Here is a 17,649-nt window from a genome sequence, read left to right on the forward strand (position 1 = left end):
CGCCATACCAGCAGATGGCACTGTTGCAGGAGATTTACCAAAAACTATACACATATTTCATATTTGTTAATAAAACAAATCTCTCCTCATAAATTATAATCATAATAGATACGTGCCGTTTTAAAGTTGTTTTTGAGGTGGGGCCCAAGGATGGCGGAAAATCCCCGCTCCTTGGAATCCAGATGGTATGCAAGAAAGGGTGTCATCTGAGACTCCGGGGAAAGAGCCAATAAGCAGGGTTGGGTAGGGTTACTTTAACTAGATTACTTTCAATTACTTTTGGATTACTCCAATACCAAATATGCTAATAAAAGACAAAAGAAACTAAATATGAATAAAATGACTACATTTTGTGCAGGCTTGGGGAGTAACGGAATACATGGAACGGCAAAATATTAGCATATTTGGTATTGGAGTAATCCAAAAGTAATTGAAAGTAATCAAGTTAAAGTAACCCTACCCAACCCTGCCAATAAGCATCTTAAGAAACCGATTGCAGATGTCACGTAACCAATAAAATGGAAGTGGGTAGTTTTTTGCTGTACTGATGTGAATATTGGGCAGCAGTAGCTCAGGAGGTAAAGCTTGTCTTGGGATCAAGAGGTAGCAGGTTTGATTCCCGGCTCCTCCGAGTTGAATGTTGAAGTGTCCTTGGGTAAGACACTGAATCCCTAATGCAGATAGTTGCCTTCCATGGCTTACGCTGCTATCGGTTAGCGTGTAAAAGGGAAAGTGTGTAGATAATTATAAAGCGCTTTGGGAGGTCTTCATTGACTTGTAAAGCGCTATATAAAAAAATGCAGAACACACACACACACATTTCATAGTGCCCTGTATAGGTGTAGCATGGACCCATAGGTCACGATAACGCCTCACAGGACAATGCCTTACAAACTAATGCCAGAAGCAGTTAATAACAAGGGAAGAAGAAATTCATTCGCAAAGTGAAGCCACCAGAGAGCAGTATCTGCGCCATTTTTAAACAGACTCGTGGAAAAACAGCAAGCATTTCACTCTTTGAAAACACATTAAAATTCAAGCATTTTCAAGAATTTCAAGTACCTGGACGGACCCTGCATATTAGAATATTCAGGATTCCAAATATGTACTCAGTATTCAAACTGTTGATAGTCTGATTTAGGTAGGTTTACCGTATTTTCCGCACTATAAGGCGCACCTAAAAGCCTTTATTTTTTTCAAAAGCTGACCATGCGCCTTATAATACAGTGCGCCTTATTTATGGATCAATTTTAAAATTGCAAAGTTTTCCAACTAACTTGCAGCCGCCGACTAGATTTCCCCCCGACCGCCAAGTAGTACGCGGTGTATGCTGGGATTTATTTACCGGCGTTTCATTGGCTAACCAATGTGTCAATCATCATTTGAATCGATCACTAATGGCTAAAGTTATTCGGAGGTAAAGGGGCGGATCCTTTTTATCATTTACAGGCTGGCATTGGCTTAAACGGCAAAACAAAGCCTGCAATTGGCCGAAAAAGATGTGTCAATCATCAGTTGAATCGATCACTATTGGCTAAGGTTATTCGGAGGTCAAGGGGCGGATCCTTTTTATCATTTACAGGCTGGCATTGGCTTGAACGGCAAAACAAAGCCTGCAATTGGCCGAAAAAGATGAATGTGTATAGCACGTGGCTGACGGCATAGAGAAAGCATTTTTTTCTATTCTGTATTTGTAAATACTTTATTCTCCTGGATTTAATACCCTCACGGATATAAGAGGACATTGGCTGCACATTATTATGAACACAACCACTTCGGTGAGCTACTCCGGGTTTTATATTGTCCCTGTATCTTGTTTCAGACTGAACTCGAAATTTCTGTGATAAGCGGTGCAGATAATGGATGGAATGGAGTGTCTATTTTTAAATTAAACTCAATTCCAAGTGTTTATTGTCATATGCAGAGTAAAGTTGCGAGCGAAAAAGAAAATAGAAACTAAAGAATGGTTGGCATTTCTTGAATCCCAAGACTTTAACCTTCCAAATGATATTTGGAACAATGCCTTTGAGTGACATCATACGACATGTATTTGCTTCTTTGCAAGCTTTGGGAATGTTAAGGGGGGAATAAGTTGGACTGAACTATCTGACTGTTTTGTCGACGTTCCCATTGTAGCGCCTTATAATCCGGTGCGTCTTATGTATGTCAAAAATAGGACCAAAAACTATTTTTTCGGGGTGCGCCCTATAACCCGGTGCGCCTTATAGTGCGGAAAATACGGTACTTTTATTTTCTTCTTCTTCGTCGGTGTGGCAAAGGGCATTGGGACTTGTAGTACAAAACAATCATACACGCTAACTTTGGCTAACACAGAACTCATATGAATTAGTTCATTTTATTTCTGTTAGATTTTTCTGATTAGTATAAAAACACAAATTCTGATCTCCCTCCGTCCAAATATTCTCTGCATGTAAACATTCCCAATAAACTTCTAGGGGATTTATAGTTCAGATTTTTCTATTTGTACCTCTTCTTCGCTTGATCAATACTTCTTGTTGGATGTGTCTTCCTCATCAGTCGGTCATGTCACCTCGGAGTCAGTAAGAAGTTCAATTCCATGGAAGGCGTGTGCTGGCACAGGACTGCTGCAGGACAGTCTCAAGGAGGTGGAAACCTTGGCAGAGCAGCTTTGCGGTGTCCACTTGAAAGACAATCAGGTCTTTCTGGGGGAGCGGGATCAAAATTCCTCTCTAATGCAACGCATATGTGTAAGTAGAGACCAAAGACAGATGAAGACATTTTTACATATGCATCCAAACATGTTTAATTTCAAAATCTACCGATCTCATCTCATCAGCCACACCGCTTATCCTCTTTAGGGTCGCGGGGGGGCTGGAGCCCATCCCAGCAATCATCGGGCAGTGGGCAGGGGACACCCTGAACTGGTTGCCGGCCAATCGCAGGGCACAAGGGGACAGACAACTCATTCGCTTATTCTCACCTAGGGACAATTTGGACCGGCCAATCCACCTGAAATGCATGTCTTTGGAATGTGGGAGGAAACCGGAGTGCCCGGAGGAAACCCACGCAACCACGGGGAGAACATACAAACTCCGCACAGGAAGTCTGGAGCTGGATTTGAACCCACGCAGGAGGTTCCCATGACATGAACTGTGCCGCACATGCACTAACCACTGCGCCGCCGTGCTGCGTTCTACCGATCTCATGTTTGCATATTGTGAATGCATAGCACCACACTGCCCCAAGAGGCCAAAAGGTGCAAAATTTGTCGGTATCAGTGGTAGAGGTAAGATGGGAACTAAATAATTCAGCCCAACCCGACCCGCGGGTATACAAACCCGAACCCGCTCAAAACCCAACGGACTAACTTGATTTAATAAACAAGCCTGAAATAAATCCGAAGCTTTGATTTGCCGTCTAAGTAAACACGAAGCTTTGCTTCAGTGCTGAACTCTGGGTTTCGGCTGAACGACACAGCTTGGGGTATCTTTATATGAATACCTCATGTGTGGTCTCGTCTTTAGGTTTCTTCATTTTCCTCATGTTGAGGTTTTTGAGTTTTTCCTTGTCCTCATGTACGTTTTAGATCAGGGGATGGTGTATAATAGTCTGTAGTTTGCAATATTATGTGGTTTGTGCAGGCCTTTGAGACTTTTTGTGATTAAGGGATATAAAATAAACATGACTTGACTTGAGGTTTTTGAGTTTTTCCTTGCCCTCATGTAGGTTTTAGATCAGGGGATGGTGTAGTAATAGTCTATAGTTTGCAAAAATCTGTGATCTATGCAGCCCTCATTGTGATTAAGGACCATACAAATAAAGTTGACTTGAATATTAATATTTTGGAATGAGTAGCAATGAATAAAAATCATTTTTTTTTTTTGTTGGGAAAAAAATAATGGTACAGATTATGGTCGAGTGCTGAGGAATTAGTCTTCTTATTTTGCGTTTTGTGCCTTATATTTCTCACTCTTGAACTTCTTGCACAATTTTAGTCATGACTTATCTTTAGAATAGATAGAATAGAATATACCTTTATTGTCATTGTTACAAAATGGGTTAGCATATTGTGACAACGAAATTGGGCATGACACTCCAGTTTTACACATTCACAGTGAGGTATGAGCCAAGAAGATAAAGGAACAGAGAAGATAAGGTTATAAAACAAGGGGGATAAGGCTATAGTTATAATTTACATGGTATTTACACAAGAAATGTCGGCATGTGGGATGTTACATACAGTGTTGTCGTGATACCGTTGGTATCGTAAGGGTTGTGCAATATTGCATTTGGTGCAAAGTCATCATAGTGCAAAAAATTATATATAAAATTATTGTTAATATTGACAAAATTTTGCCTGGTCATCTTGGTAGGGGGATTACCTCATGTGAGGCCCCTTCTCAAGGTTTATTCATTTCCTCATGCCGAGGTTTTTGAGTCTTTTTCTTGCTTTGTCGGTTTTGGATCCGAGTTATAATTGTGGCCTGTGCAACTCTTTGAGACTCTGTGATTATACAAATAAATGTGACTTGACTCCTTATGAGTTATATTTGAAGATATGAATTTTCACCAACACCCAAATACTTTGCCATTTCAGCACTTTGGAGGAATCAAAACATAACTTTTCCAAGTGCACCACAATACCCAGAGTACTAATACAAACTTCTTTTGTTCCCCAGATGTTTTGTTCCCTCTTGGAAAAGTACATCCACTGGTTGTACAACGTATCCGATAAAATGGACAGGTTAGCGAGACCTGCAAAAGACCTTGAACCACTTGCTGACTCTGAGGTAACCAGAATTTGGGGATCTCAAAGGAGGAACATGAACTTGACGAGTTTTTCTGTTCTCAGAAGCTTCTACAAGAGTTAAGCAGTCATCTGCACCTGACCTCTAACGTCCTTCAAACCGGTGAACTGCTTCTCAACAGTGTGGACAGCTCGTCCCCTTGTAAGTCTCATCCCGACAACAGAAGTGTGTTCAAAACCTTAGTTTTGCTTTCTTTTCCTTGTTTTAGTGTTGCGAAACACACTGTGGTTAATTGAGAAGCAGTCAAGGGCGATGGATTGTCAAGTTGAACTATTGTCTTCGATCTTGGGCAAAAGACAAGTTGGAGAACGCTGACCCCACAGTGATCTGGACTCATGGATTAGAAAAGACTGGTTGACAAGGAGGACATCACATGTTTACACTTGCAGTATCACCCATTTACATCATTGAAATGTAGTCACCTAAGCCACTAGTTAGCGCTCTTCACTGTTATTGATGTGACCATTGGCAAACCACAAGTTATGAACATGCCTGACCAGGCAGTGGCCTTATTTGCACTATTCTTACCCCCAAAAAACATCTTTTTTTTTTTTAAAGTCCTTGTTTCAGTAGATCAAAGTAATATTGTTTTTAATATATGTAAAAAGTTAAAATGTTTAAAAGATCTGACAAGGATAATTTCACATGTGTGGTTTGTATATTTTTATCTTACTGAGGTAAAAATACGAAAACAAGAATTTTAGTAATTTAATTTAGTAATAAAAATGAAATTTTAATACAGTTTCGAGTTGTCTAAAAAAGAAACAATAACATGTGCAAAATTGACAATCTGACAATTTAATATTTGTGATTTGTATTTTATATTTTACTGAACTAAACTTTTTTTTGAATATTTTTTTGCATTTTATAACCAGACTTTTTCAGTTTCATTCTTAAAAGAAGTGTGTAGTTTTGTTGTAGAGCAGTTTTACAGAAATAGACGCAACTTTGTGGGCAATTTGTAGAAAAATATCAAAGTTTTTGCATTTTTTGTACAGAATGGCATTTGTTTTAATTATTCCACACAATCCCTTTAAGCAGTCCCAAATCTTGCCTTGTTTATAAAAACAAGTGTCATGTAATCACTACTTTTGCCCCAAAGATAAACAAACTGCTGTAAAAACAAAGAAACATAACAAAAAGATACACATTATTACAGGGGGTTGGCAACTTCTGCCCCAGGGGCCAAATAGGGCCCACCAAATGAAAAAGGTGAAAATATAAATGGTAACTGGTCTGCATTTATATAGTGCTTTTCACAACAAAATAGTTTAGAAAAAAAATACAACAACTAATAAAAATGTGTTGATTTGGTACCACTCTTGTCCCCAGTGTCCCCAACATTCAAATATCTGGCTCCATTTTTCTTGCTATTTTTTATCATCTATTAATTTTATTTATCTAAATATTAATCAAATGGTCATTGAATGGAATAAGCAAACAATTGAGTAAAAAGCGATTGTACGTCTTTTCGAAATGGCTACACTGATATTAAAAGCAATTGTATAGGACTACATTATCTTTTGACCTCATGTATTGTCGAGGTATCCTATTAGGGACTTTATCCCTTGATACAAAACATGTTTTTACTCCATCCAGCCCTTTTGTCATTTTTTTTAAACCCAATGCACGCCAGCACTGTTGTGTCGAGTTTGAACGGTAAGAAAGTGTGGAATAAACACATAACTTAGGTTAATTTTATCGAATTTGAAAAATGCAACATAAAGGGAGGGAAACGTTTCGGTGACTACCGATTATTGCACTTATAAAAGTAAACCGGAGAAACTTATTATGTGACAAGTCATGATACTAACACATTTCAAATTTATTCTAAAACTATTCCCCACACCCCTCCCTGATGTTTAGTTTTTTTAATAATTCCTGGTATAAACTGAAACAAAAATTGATTTGGATTCAAAATCAGTGGCTTGCTTAAATACAACCATGTAGTCAAGTGCTACGGAAATTTGTTCTATGGGCTTCATGAAAACACGGGACACTTCAATCTCCAGAACGCCTTTCAAACTGACTCCAGTTGCCTTTATTATGAAAACAAGAGAACATTGTATTTTGATGCAATTCTGCACTCAGGTTACCACAACACAAGACAGTTTGCAAACCGATCTCATCTAACTTTAAGATTTCCCCCAAACGTGGAATAAATAATTGTGTGTATTCTTTACAACGCGTCGCGACGAGAATCACAAAGAGATCTTTTTCATTTCATCCAGTCTTAAATACATTATTCTTTGTATCACTATCGGCCTAATTGTTGAATTAAGACAATCCTAAGAATGAAAAGAGGACTACAGCGCGGTCATGAGAGCTGATGTGCTGTAGGTGTGAATACATGTATATACAGTATATATATATGTATTAAGGTCCCAAAATCTCCCTCTAATCCCGTGGGGCTCGTGTGATTGGCTTCTTGAGCTAAGGTATTCTGAGAGTTTGCAGGTTCTTAAACAAAAATCGAGAGGTCTTGTCTACAATATAACTTCGATAACTACGACTAAGAAGTGTGCAATAGTGTCAAACCGCCATCATTCTGTCAGAGAACCCAAGTTCGAGAACAGCTACACAACAAGGCAAACGTTTTTTTCTTAATATATGAAACAAAGTACATCATAGAGCTGAGATGGTGGATTAAGATTTCGCTGGCTCTTGGGACAAAATCAAACAAATTCATATAGTGACGGAGCAAATGATGCAAAAATTACTAAAAGCCAAAAAAAAAACAAAAAGACAACAACCCCCAATCCCCCAAAAAAAACCAACTCAACTAAAAACGGAATGCACTGATGCACACACACTTGCACACGTGTGCAACTCCCGCTCACGATCAAACAATCCTCAAAAGTCATGAGTAGGTCAAAATCAAACTATTCTCAGGGTGGTCTGGGCCCGATCAGGTGAACTCATCACCTTAATTTGTCATCAATGCGAGGACAGGGTGACAAGACGAACGCTTTAATTTGTTTTTGGTAGTGTGCTACATTATAGTCCAAATAAGGGCAACTTCATCTTGTTCTCACATCTGTGCGACTCATGTCATCCCTACCCTGTCAGATTTGTGGTAGAGTTTGGAGGAAGATGGCAGCCAGGCATACACGCCTGTAGTGAACAGGAGGGGCTGTTGCTTTTTTCCTCAGCAGCAGCCCCCCGACGAAGGCTTGACGGTAGTGCCGGGCGTCAGCTTGACGCTGGGCTTGTCGCCGCCGCCGGCAGTGGCCCCGGGGCCCATTCTCTTTTTAATTTCGGCAGCCATGGTCATAAAGGCCTGCTCCACGTTGGTGGCATTCTTGGCACTGGTTTCCAAGAAAGGGATACCCAAAGAGTCTGCAAACTCCTGGAAACATTCAAAGAGAGCAGGTTCTAATGTCTGAATATTTAGCCTACATGTTTGTTTTGTTATTGTACCAAAAAAAAAGATTAAGTAATATAGCATTCAGTCGGCATCTATCGCTTCCTTGCTGAAGTTACATCTTCGAAAAAATAATAAAAGACAACAACAAAGTCTGCAAGCTAAGATATACGTGGCAATATTAGTCTATGTTGAAATTAAAATGGATATTAATTCACATTTTATAAATCTAAAGAACGTTCCCATTTTGCATGGAGACACAAGTGATTGAACACGGATGAATGCTTCAATCAAGCAAAAACCTGGCCACACCTCACATTTACTTAACCCATGTTATATTATGCACCAAAACAGCTTTGAAACATAATTTTCCGTTTCTAACAGCTCAAGTGTGTAGTATTCGACGTCCAGGTGGCACTGTGTCGCCTGGTGCAAGCAAGGGCCAGTGCCACAGAGCAGTGTGGCGGCAATTAATTTGCGGCAACCTAAGAGGGAATTCCACTGTGTAAAAGAAATACAAATTCCTCAACTAATGATTTCTTAATAAAAATTACCATTGGTATGATAGTTCATGTATTTCTGACTAGTGTTTTGTGCCACTAGGACGCACTAAATATTACACACTGCCCCATTAAATGATAAGTCAATACAAAAGTTTTCTTGAACTTATGGTCCACCAATGTAATATTTATCACAATGTTGTTTTCAATGCAAATACAATTTTCAGAATATTTACAATCAGTACAACAGGAAATTGCTAACGAGGTTGTGGAAAAGTTTTGTTGATTAAAATTTCAGGCATCAAGTAGCATTGATTATTTTGTTTCAGTATATTCTCACAAAGTTTCGTATAATTAATTTAAACCTTTAAAAAGATTTGAAACATCAATTACAAAATCCATAAATACAGTGGGCTTATCTGCCAGAGCCAAAAATGACTATACGTGGATCCATTGTAATTACCTAGGTTGATCATCATAATGTGCTAGTTTGCCTTTATATATGATGGTGGGGAGGATGAAGGTTTACCTTTGCTGTTGTGTAATCCACCACCTTCTTTGTCGTCAGGTCGCACTTGTTGCCTACCAACAACTTGTTGACATTTTCGCTGGCATAGCGGTCAATCTCCTGGAGCCATTGTTTGACATTATTGAAGGATTCCTGTGACGGGCAAAAAGAGGATCACTGAAAACGCAATGAATAACATTTAATTGCTGAAGTAACATAATTGAATACTATGCTAACAAAATCTCTACACAGTTCTCCAACAATAGCTCAAGTCATATTGTTTGAATGAAGAGGGTGCATAAAGGTATTACGGTACAGAATTCAATTGACCCAATATCTACTTAAATTACATTTACTTGAAGTTGTTTCAATGTATTACATTTTCGTCAATGTGTGCTTCACCACTGATATTTTACCCATCCATTGATCTACAGTACCGCTTATTCAACTAATTGTAAAAAACTGCGTTTGTGGTTTCACAAATTTACACCCATAGAATACAGAAATTACATTGAGGAATGAAACAGAACGAATTCATATGGAAATTCCGGGATGTTCCACATACCTGATCTGTGACGTCGTACACTACAATGATACCATGAGCGCCTCTGTAGTAACTGGAAGTGATCGTTCGAAACCTTTCTTGTCCTGCTGTGTCCCACTGTCAAAATAAAGAAGGGGTTGTTATCCCACTAAAAAATATGATTATACTCAGTGTTATATTTATTTTGAGTGTGTTTTTGGAAGCAAATGGGAAACATTTGATTCATTTCACAACTCAGCCATTTTGAAATTTGCTGTCTACTGAAAATGACATAACAAATACTCCGTTCTGAGGTAGGAAACCAATCATTATTTTGTGTCGGAATATAGTTAAGAATACGATGGGTCTATACCTAAGCTCTGGGAAACGTTGTAGTCGGTAACAATTGAATGGCTGCGAATGGCTGCGCTTCCGGAGAGATGAAAGTGGTGGATAAGTCAGATTTTAAAAACAATATTAATCCAAAAACATGGGGAGTAACAAGTGTGCGAGGCTTAAATGTCATTTTCCACTTGCCAAAATAAACTCAGCTTTCAGTATAAAGTGCTTTAATAGAAAAGAAAAAATCTAAAATACTCTTATTATAAAGTATGCTGAAAATACATAGAGACAGCAATGACGATAATGCATCCACAAAACCAATGTAATTATGAATATTCGTGAGGATTTAATATATGTAAATACGCATGAGACCTAGCTGTAAGACACAATTACTACGGAAGTCAAAAGCGTAGGATTAAATAAGCACATGCTTCCTCCTATTCTTTTTCAGACATGTTACGTTAACATTGTTTTTTGACCTGTTTTGTTTTACTTAGTTTAAAGTTTCATTCATTCATTCATATATGAATTCATTCATTCATTTGTCCATTCAAAAACAGACATTTTTGGTGCCTTGGGAGATTTTACTAATATAAAAAGTGTACTAGTTTGGGAAATACTGCTGTAAGAAAATAATCAACTGGCACAAAGTACAAATCAAATTTGAGCATGTGGCAATTGTGTTACGTACAATCTGAAGTTTGATGGTCTTTCCATCTAGTTCTATGGTCCGTATTTTGAAGTCCACTCCAATTGTGCTGATATAGCTTTCTGTGTATGTATCATCCTGGGGAGGGAAAAAAATATTTAGTTACTCTGTTTCTTTGTGCAGAGAATCAAATAAACATCTTCTATGAACTGTTACATCTGTAATAAGCAAATACATGTACATACAAATATTTTTTATGGATTAAGACTGGTGCCCGAAATATTTTTAATTACTATCCTAATTAATATTGTTTTTCATTTTTACAACTTACAAGTAAAACACAGTAAAACTAATAAAAGTCCTTACATTATTTTCCTGTATTTAGAGGTGAGTCACTATTTTACTATATTTGATAATACTTCAGCTATGGTCACAATAGAAAAACTGAATTTTTCAGAGGAAAACCTACTGCAAATCGGAGCAGTAGACAAGATTTTCCAACACCGGAGTCACCAATCAGGAGCAGCTTGAATAAATAGTCACTGTAAAGAGAAGACAGAAGATGAATTGGTAAAATAAGTCAAACTGTCCATCTATTTCCCCAACTGCTTATGCTCACAAATCAAAATGAGTGTGATGGAGCCTATTTTAACATCTTTTACATTGTTTAATGAGAATGACAAAGGTTGGCTAAGAATTGAAAAGTACAACAACAGATAGATAACATTCAGTAAATAAATAGTACAAGTACTGATACATAAGGTCCCTAGAACAATCGTGTGGAACAGGTTGTCTTACTTTTTTCAAAGAAAAACGGATCAAATAATTTGTCGACTAAGTCAACTCATAACTATTAAAATAAAACACGACTGACAAGGAAAACTAAGTAACACCAGTAAGCTAATTGCATAACTCAGCGGTGGTGAAATCAGTAGAAAAATGTCCACGGCATGTGATCTTCTCATGACTAAGACACTGTTAGTGGCACTGCTTCAACCACCTTCAACTGCTGATTAATGTAGAATGCTTCCTGAATTCTTGTTTTTTTGTGACTTTACCACTCCCAAAAGGTTTCAGTTCATCAACGCACTTTTAGTCGACAAAGCACAAAATTAAATACACTGTAGTATTGATTCAATCATCTGATTATTAAGACACACAAAAAAAAACTATCTTTCTCTATGCAAATGTTTGTCCTCTAAACATAATTGCAAATTGTGTCAACATTTGCGATAATCGTTGATGAGTCTTTCACACCACAGCGGTGGAATTTTGGTCCATTTTTCTTCCCAGAACTGTATCTATTCTTGCATTTGAAGGGGTTTCAGTTATTTAGAGAAGGTCGTTGTCCTGCTTACACCGTCCAAGAGTGCTTGAGTATGTGAGCATTTTAGACGTTTTTCCAGATTATCAGAGTAAACAGCTGATTAAATTTTCTTATCAATATCAGAAAGTTGTTTTTGTCCTGAAAAAGTAAGACGGACTCAGACTAGGGCTGCAACTAATGATTATTTTAATAATCAAGGAATCTGTAGTTATTTTTTTGAGTAATCGATCAGATTTTTTTACAAAACACTTTTTAAATTTCCTTTTTATTCAAAGAGAAGGTTTTGGACGGATTAAAAAATAAATAAACCACAAAACAACATTTTCTATAATATAAAACAATAAAAAAACAAGGGTTTGTCAAACAGCTTTACAAAAAAAGGGGAAAAAATACATACAAATGTATGCTATACAGTTGTAAATATGCAAGATATTTAAAAAAAAAATCTTCCATGCACGGAAGACATTTAAAAACAAAACAAGAAAACAGAACTTTACCCCACAAAGGAAAATTGGAAAACAAAGAAACTACATTTCAAACCTATATTAGTATTGCCAGGGACTCATATGACATAATACCCAAAGAAAGTCTTAATATATTCATCTTCTTTACTATATTTATCTAAAACATTTTAAGTTTATGATTGTTTTTTTATTGATGTAAACGCAGGATATTTTTAAGGTCATCATCTAAATTGTTCTATAAATTAATAGCCTTTTGAGTGGCACAGAGCCTTATCAGCATTGGACCTTGAAGTTGTGGATTCCCCTGAGATGATGAGTGTCGGCTCTATAGAGCAACAAATGTTCTTTACTTGCTTTGTATTATAATAATAGGGGTTTAAGTTTCACCACATCTTCAAATTTGAACATGTATAATATATAAAGGGTTTTTGGGTCTTTATCTACTTCAAACCACAGTGTCTGCATCTTATAGTACATTGAATGTTTTATACAGCGCTTTTAGTTGAATTTTGGTATCTAAAAAGTGCTTTAAAAATGAATTTGTGTTTGGCTCTAAAATGACCTTAGTGCATCGAAACAAGGTCTTATGGCGCCCTCTGCTGGGCGAAACGGGTACTACAGGCATGCACTATTATTTGCATTGAATTTACGTGCTGAGAGACAATAATCGAAGTCGTTGCCAACGGGTTCAATAGTAGACTTGAATCAATTTTATCAATTCGTTGTTGCAGCCCTACCCCGGACCATCACACCATGCCTTGCAGTTGGCACCATGTTATTATTATATCGAACACTGCAGATTTTACAACAGATCGGGCGACACACTATACAAGAAGTTTCATTTTTGACACATCAGTCCACAGAAGTCTTGGGTATCATCAAGAGGCCCTAGGGCAAACAGAAGACAAGTCTTTTGTTTTTGGTAACTGCGGTGTTTTTGCCAGGGTACACCATCACAGTTGCCAGTGTACCACAGTGTATCTTTTTGTGGAGTCATGAACACTGACCTTGCAGGAAGCCATTAGGACAAAGCATTCAAATTGGTTTTGAGGACAAATAGATTTCAATGACTTATTCAGTTTTCTATGATTTCTTGTAAAAAGACAATGACCACCCTCCACCCATATGTCGTGTTCCCTACTTAAAAGGATTATAATTAAAGTTCATTCTTGAATCAACTAATATCCATGAATGTTATACAAAAAACACACAACAATCAAAATGTTCACGGTAGTGCATACCACAAAGATCAAATTAATCTCATCCATGGAACATAAAATCACAATAGAAAGATGTAACAAGTTATTAGCATTAGTATTTCGTTAGATCTTATGGTACACATATTGTTCTTAATAGTGAGGCTCAACTCGAGTGTAGTTTAGCCAAGGAGATTGGTCTCTGAGTAAATTTCACAGAACCAGTGCCACCAGTTCCCTCAGCCTAACAACACAAACACTCAATACGATGACCATATTTCTCTTTTACTAGTTTACAATTCCCTCGACCAATTTTACGTCAGTACCAACCAGATATATACTTTCTTCTGATAAGTTAATACGTTATTGAATACATAAGCATTTATGAAGCATTTCCATAGGAGTAATTTGTAATATTATTTCTGTACGGTAGTAGTATTTTTGAAGTATTTCTATGGTATTTTTTTATTCTTAGAAAAGAACAATATGTCCCGGTTTTAAAGGTAGTAGATTTGAAATTTAGTTTTGGAGTAATTTTATAGTAGGTTTGTAGTAGTATTGTTGCAGTACAGTGGAACCTCGGTTTTCGAACGACTCACAGTTCAAACAAAAAAATTCGAGAAATTCTTGCTTTGTAGTTCGAACAAAGATTGGAGTTCGAACGCCGGTACGACGCGTGAGTGCGTATGCGAGGGTGGGATGCTGAGCGGCGTACGGGTGATGAAAATACATGATGTCGCAAAACCATGTTAAGTATTCCGCGATACAGCTATGGCTAACTGTAGTGCAGTGGTACTGTCTCGGGGTGGATGTTTTACATCACATTTTTTTACTCCTTTTAATTTTCTCAGGTGCAATTGCACCTCCACTACACTAGGGGACGTCCGAGATTAAACAAACGTGTAACAAATGGGCCGAGTTACAGAATTTCGTCGAACTCCACCACCCCGATGAAGCTTCAGCCACCAGAGTCATCAATGACTTTAACGACACCGTCATGAACCACTTCCGAAAAGTGCTAAAAAGAAGGCTGAAGAAAGTGTCATTGGATAGATATTTTAAGAGAAAAGAACATCCTGTAGCCGAGTCATCCGTAGCAAAGAGATTTGAACATGTGAGCACCCCTCAGACAGAAGAGCTACTCGAAGTTTATATGGAAGGGGACTCTCCTTCCAAACAATAATTCTCCTTCCTCCTCCATCCCTCTCCACCGTCCACCTGCGCATTCTGCTGACCACCACAAATGTAAAAAATCCTATTCATAATTCTTTTCTTTATCTTTACACGTTCATGTTAGCGTACTCTTTCGTACGGAAGATTACGATAACGCGAACGTACGATTAGCCTGGGTTACATTTATGTTTTTTGTGTCTTAAAGGTAAACAAAGGTAAACATTCAGGGTGTTGGAACGGATTAAAACGATTTACATTATTTGTAATGGGGAAAATGATTTCGGTATTCGAACAAATGGCTTTTCGAACAGGGTTCTGGAACGGATTTTGGTCGAGAACCGAAGTTCCACTCTATTATTTCTGGACGGTAGTAGTATTTTTGAAGTATTTCTATGGAATTGTTGTTATTTTCAGAATGAAAGAATAATATGTCCTGTTTTTTAAGGTACTAGATTTGATATTTAGTTTGGGAGTAATTTTGTAGTAGGTTTGTAGTAGTAGTATTTCGGTTGTGATATTTTTTGGAATATTATAGTTTGACTGTAGTGAAGTGTTTTTGCTATGGCTGACTCCCTATTGGTGTGTGAGTGTGTGTGTGAATGGGTAAGTGTGAAGCACATTGTAAAGCGCTTTGGGGGGGGTCTTCATTGACTTGAAAAGCGCTATATAAATGCAGAACATTTACCATTTAAAGTCAAAGCTGTCAGGATGTTGCAAGTTTGGGGCCCTTCCAAACCACCCACGACCATTTTACGACAAAATGGTTACATTGAGAGGTTTCTATCGAAATGAGGCATGTTTCAAAAACATTGTAAGACGATTACCAAAACGGGAAACGACATAAATTACGGTGATATGAAGTAAAACGCAGCGTTTATTAGCCTTTTCATTCGAGACGTCTGTGGTAGGTTCCGGTGAACAGACGCAGTCAGCTGATGTTAGCCGCTAATTTAGCTACACTTGACAGACAATGCTAACTCGTCTGTTGTTATCCCAATCCACACATTTTAACGAGATGTAAACGTCGTGTTGATGATACTTACTATTCGGGATTCATTGTGGAGTCGTTGAAAAGTGTGTCGCTGTTTCGTGGGGGAGATTCGATAAAAAATGTGGACTATGACTAGCTTAAACGGCTCCCCGAAGCACAGCCGGCTAGTTGTTTCTCAGTGGAAATTTCAAAATGGCTGCCACTCCAACCAGGAAGCAGATAATGTTAGCCGACTAAGCTTTTTTCCGCGGTTCAAAAATATCACAGAATGGGTTGTCTCTTATTGTTTTTAATTGAGCAAAAAAAAGTCTAACGACGAGAGAGTATACTTAGGTACAATGATGTTGTTTTAAGACGGAAGCACCCTTCTCTCCGTAAAGCATCAGTAAACTGTCAGACTCGAACCTATGACGTCATCTAGTGAAACGTGGCAGAGCGATAGGGGACAATATAAAGCACAAATAAAACATCTAAATTTATTTTACGTGATATTTATGTAAACAACTATTTTTAAATCGTGTTCCATTTTTTAGGGGGAGGTTATTGTCAAGTCAAGTCATTTTTATTTGTATAGCCCTTAATCACAAAGAGTCTCAAAGGGCTGCACAGGGCATTGCACAGACTATTATTTCAGACTATTATTACACCATCCCCTGATCTGGAAACAACATAAGGGCAAGGAAAAACTCAAAAACCTCAACATGAGGAAAATGAAGAAACCTTGAGAAAACAACTCTGAAATTATATCTAATGTATTCTTATTTTTCTGAAATTTCTTATCTACTGTAATCCCCTGATATCATATTTATCTTAGAGGTGCTATCTTCTACTCTCTCAAAATATTTTGGATGTATTTACTCTTTTTTTATTCCTCTCGATTCACAAACAAATATTCTCCAAAACAAATCCCATTTTTCCCAACCTTTTGGAATTGAATCAATGTTCAATTCTTTGAAAATCATCAAAGGTAATATATATATTCCAATGTTGAATCTTTTAAGGTGCTTTTTTCAATTTTTGTTTAAACCAGGGATAGCCAACTTTCTTGAACCCTAGAGCTCCTTTTTTGTTACTGATTTGCACAAAAGGCAACACGTTTGTGATACGTTTTTAAAATAGCAACTTATGTTATTACTATGTTGTTACAATGGTATTCTTATGTTATTACCATGTTGTAAATTTTAGAATAAAGGTTAAAATAATCACAGTCACCAACTTAAACTTTGTTTTTAACCGCACTGATCATGTCAATGATTTGTCATGCAAATTGAAGTCAAATGTCCAAGAAAATCACTATGACCCACCACTGGGGAACTAAAGCGCTTTTAGGGGGCTACTTGGTGTCCGAGGGGTCAACGTTGGAGACCCCTGGTGTAATCTATCCCGAGTTGAGTGAAAAATGGTTAGAAATAGTATAAAGACACGGTTGGGGGTTACATTACAAAAAGTGTGCTTTATAAATATATATTTTTTTGTTTGTATTGGTATTTATAGTTTTATATTATACTTTTTTCTCTTTGTTATTTTTGGCACCATGGAGATGAAAAAATTGGGAAAAAATGGGAAATTGACCTTTGATAAGCATGCTTTATGAAATATTTTGAACTTTTTCCTGATGCTAAATTTGGGTTTGTGAAGGAACTGGTTAGAGCCAGGGTCTTTGAATTGGGTTCACTAAAAAGGGGTTCATTTGGTTGGAATTTGAGTGGGAAAATAGGATTTAGGAATAGGGTGTCTTTAAGAAGAGAGAATTGGCTATGTGGTTTTGATTCAAAAAAGGATTCAGGAAGCACGGATGGTAAATTGAGAAGGGAAAAAAAGA

The 17,649-nt window shown here is 37.4% G+C and overlaps 2 protein-coding genes across 3 annotated transcripts in view; one reads left to right on the plus strand and one right to left on the minus strand.

The window, feature by feature from the left end:
- The window catches only part of cep68 (centrosomal protein 68), a 21,914-nt gene extending 14,380 nt beyond the window's left edge, over nt 1–7,534 (plus strand). The window contains exons 5-8 of one of the 2 annotated variants that reach the window (XM_088351952.1): nt 2,539–2,729; nt 4,662–4,772; nt 4,838–4,931; nt 4,999–7,534. In XM_088351952.1, coding sequence (XP_088208078.1) covers nt 2,539–2,729; nt 4,662–4,772; nt 4,838–4,931; nt 4,999–5,105 — 503 coding nt within the window. In that variant the 3' untranslated portion in view covers nt 5,106–7,534. Of the gene's footprint in view, nt 1–2,538; nt 2,730–4,661; nt 4,773–4,834; nt 4,932–4,998 lie in introns of both variants that reach the window. The other variant, XM_088351951.1, reaches the window with a different exon arrangement.
- On the minus strand, nt 6,796–16,227 carry rab1ab (RAB1A, member RAS oncogene family b). The gene is made up of 6 exons (XM_088351953.1): nt 15,880–16,227; nt 11,146–11,218; nt 10,719–10,814; nt 9,728–9,823; nt 9,184–9,315; nt 6,796–8,139 (listed from the first exon to the last, which is right to left on the minus strand). The coding sequence occupies exons 1-6, from the start codon at nt 15,891–15,893 to the stop codon at nt 7,939–7,941; spliced, it is 612 nt and encodes a 203-aa protein (XP_088208079.1). The 5' UTR covers nt 15,894–16,227; the 3' UTR covers nt 6,796–7,938.
- Between the last annotated feature and the right edge of the window lie 1,422 nt (nt 16,228–17,649).

This window comes from Urocampus carinirostris, chromosome 13, assembly GCF_059441175.1.
Source record: "Urocampus carinirostris isolate Australia breed hairy pipefish chromosome 13, RoL_Ucar_1.0, whole genome shotgun sequence".
Lineage (NCBI taxonomy): Eukaryota > Metazoa > Chordata > Actinopteri > Syngnathiformes > Syngnathidae > Urocampus > Urocampus carinirostris.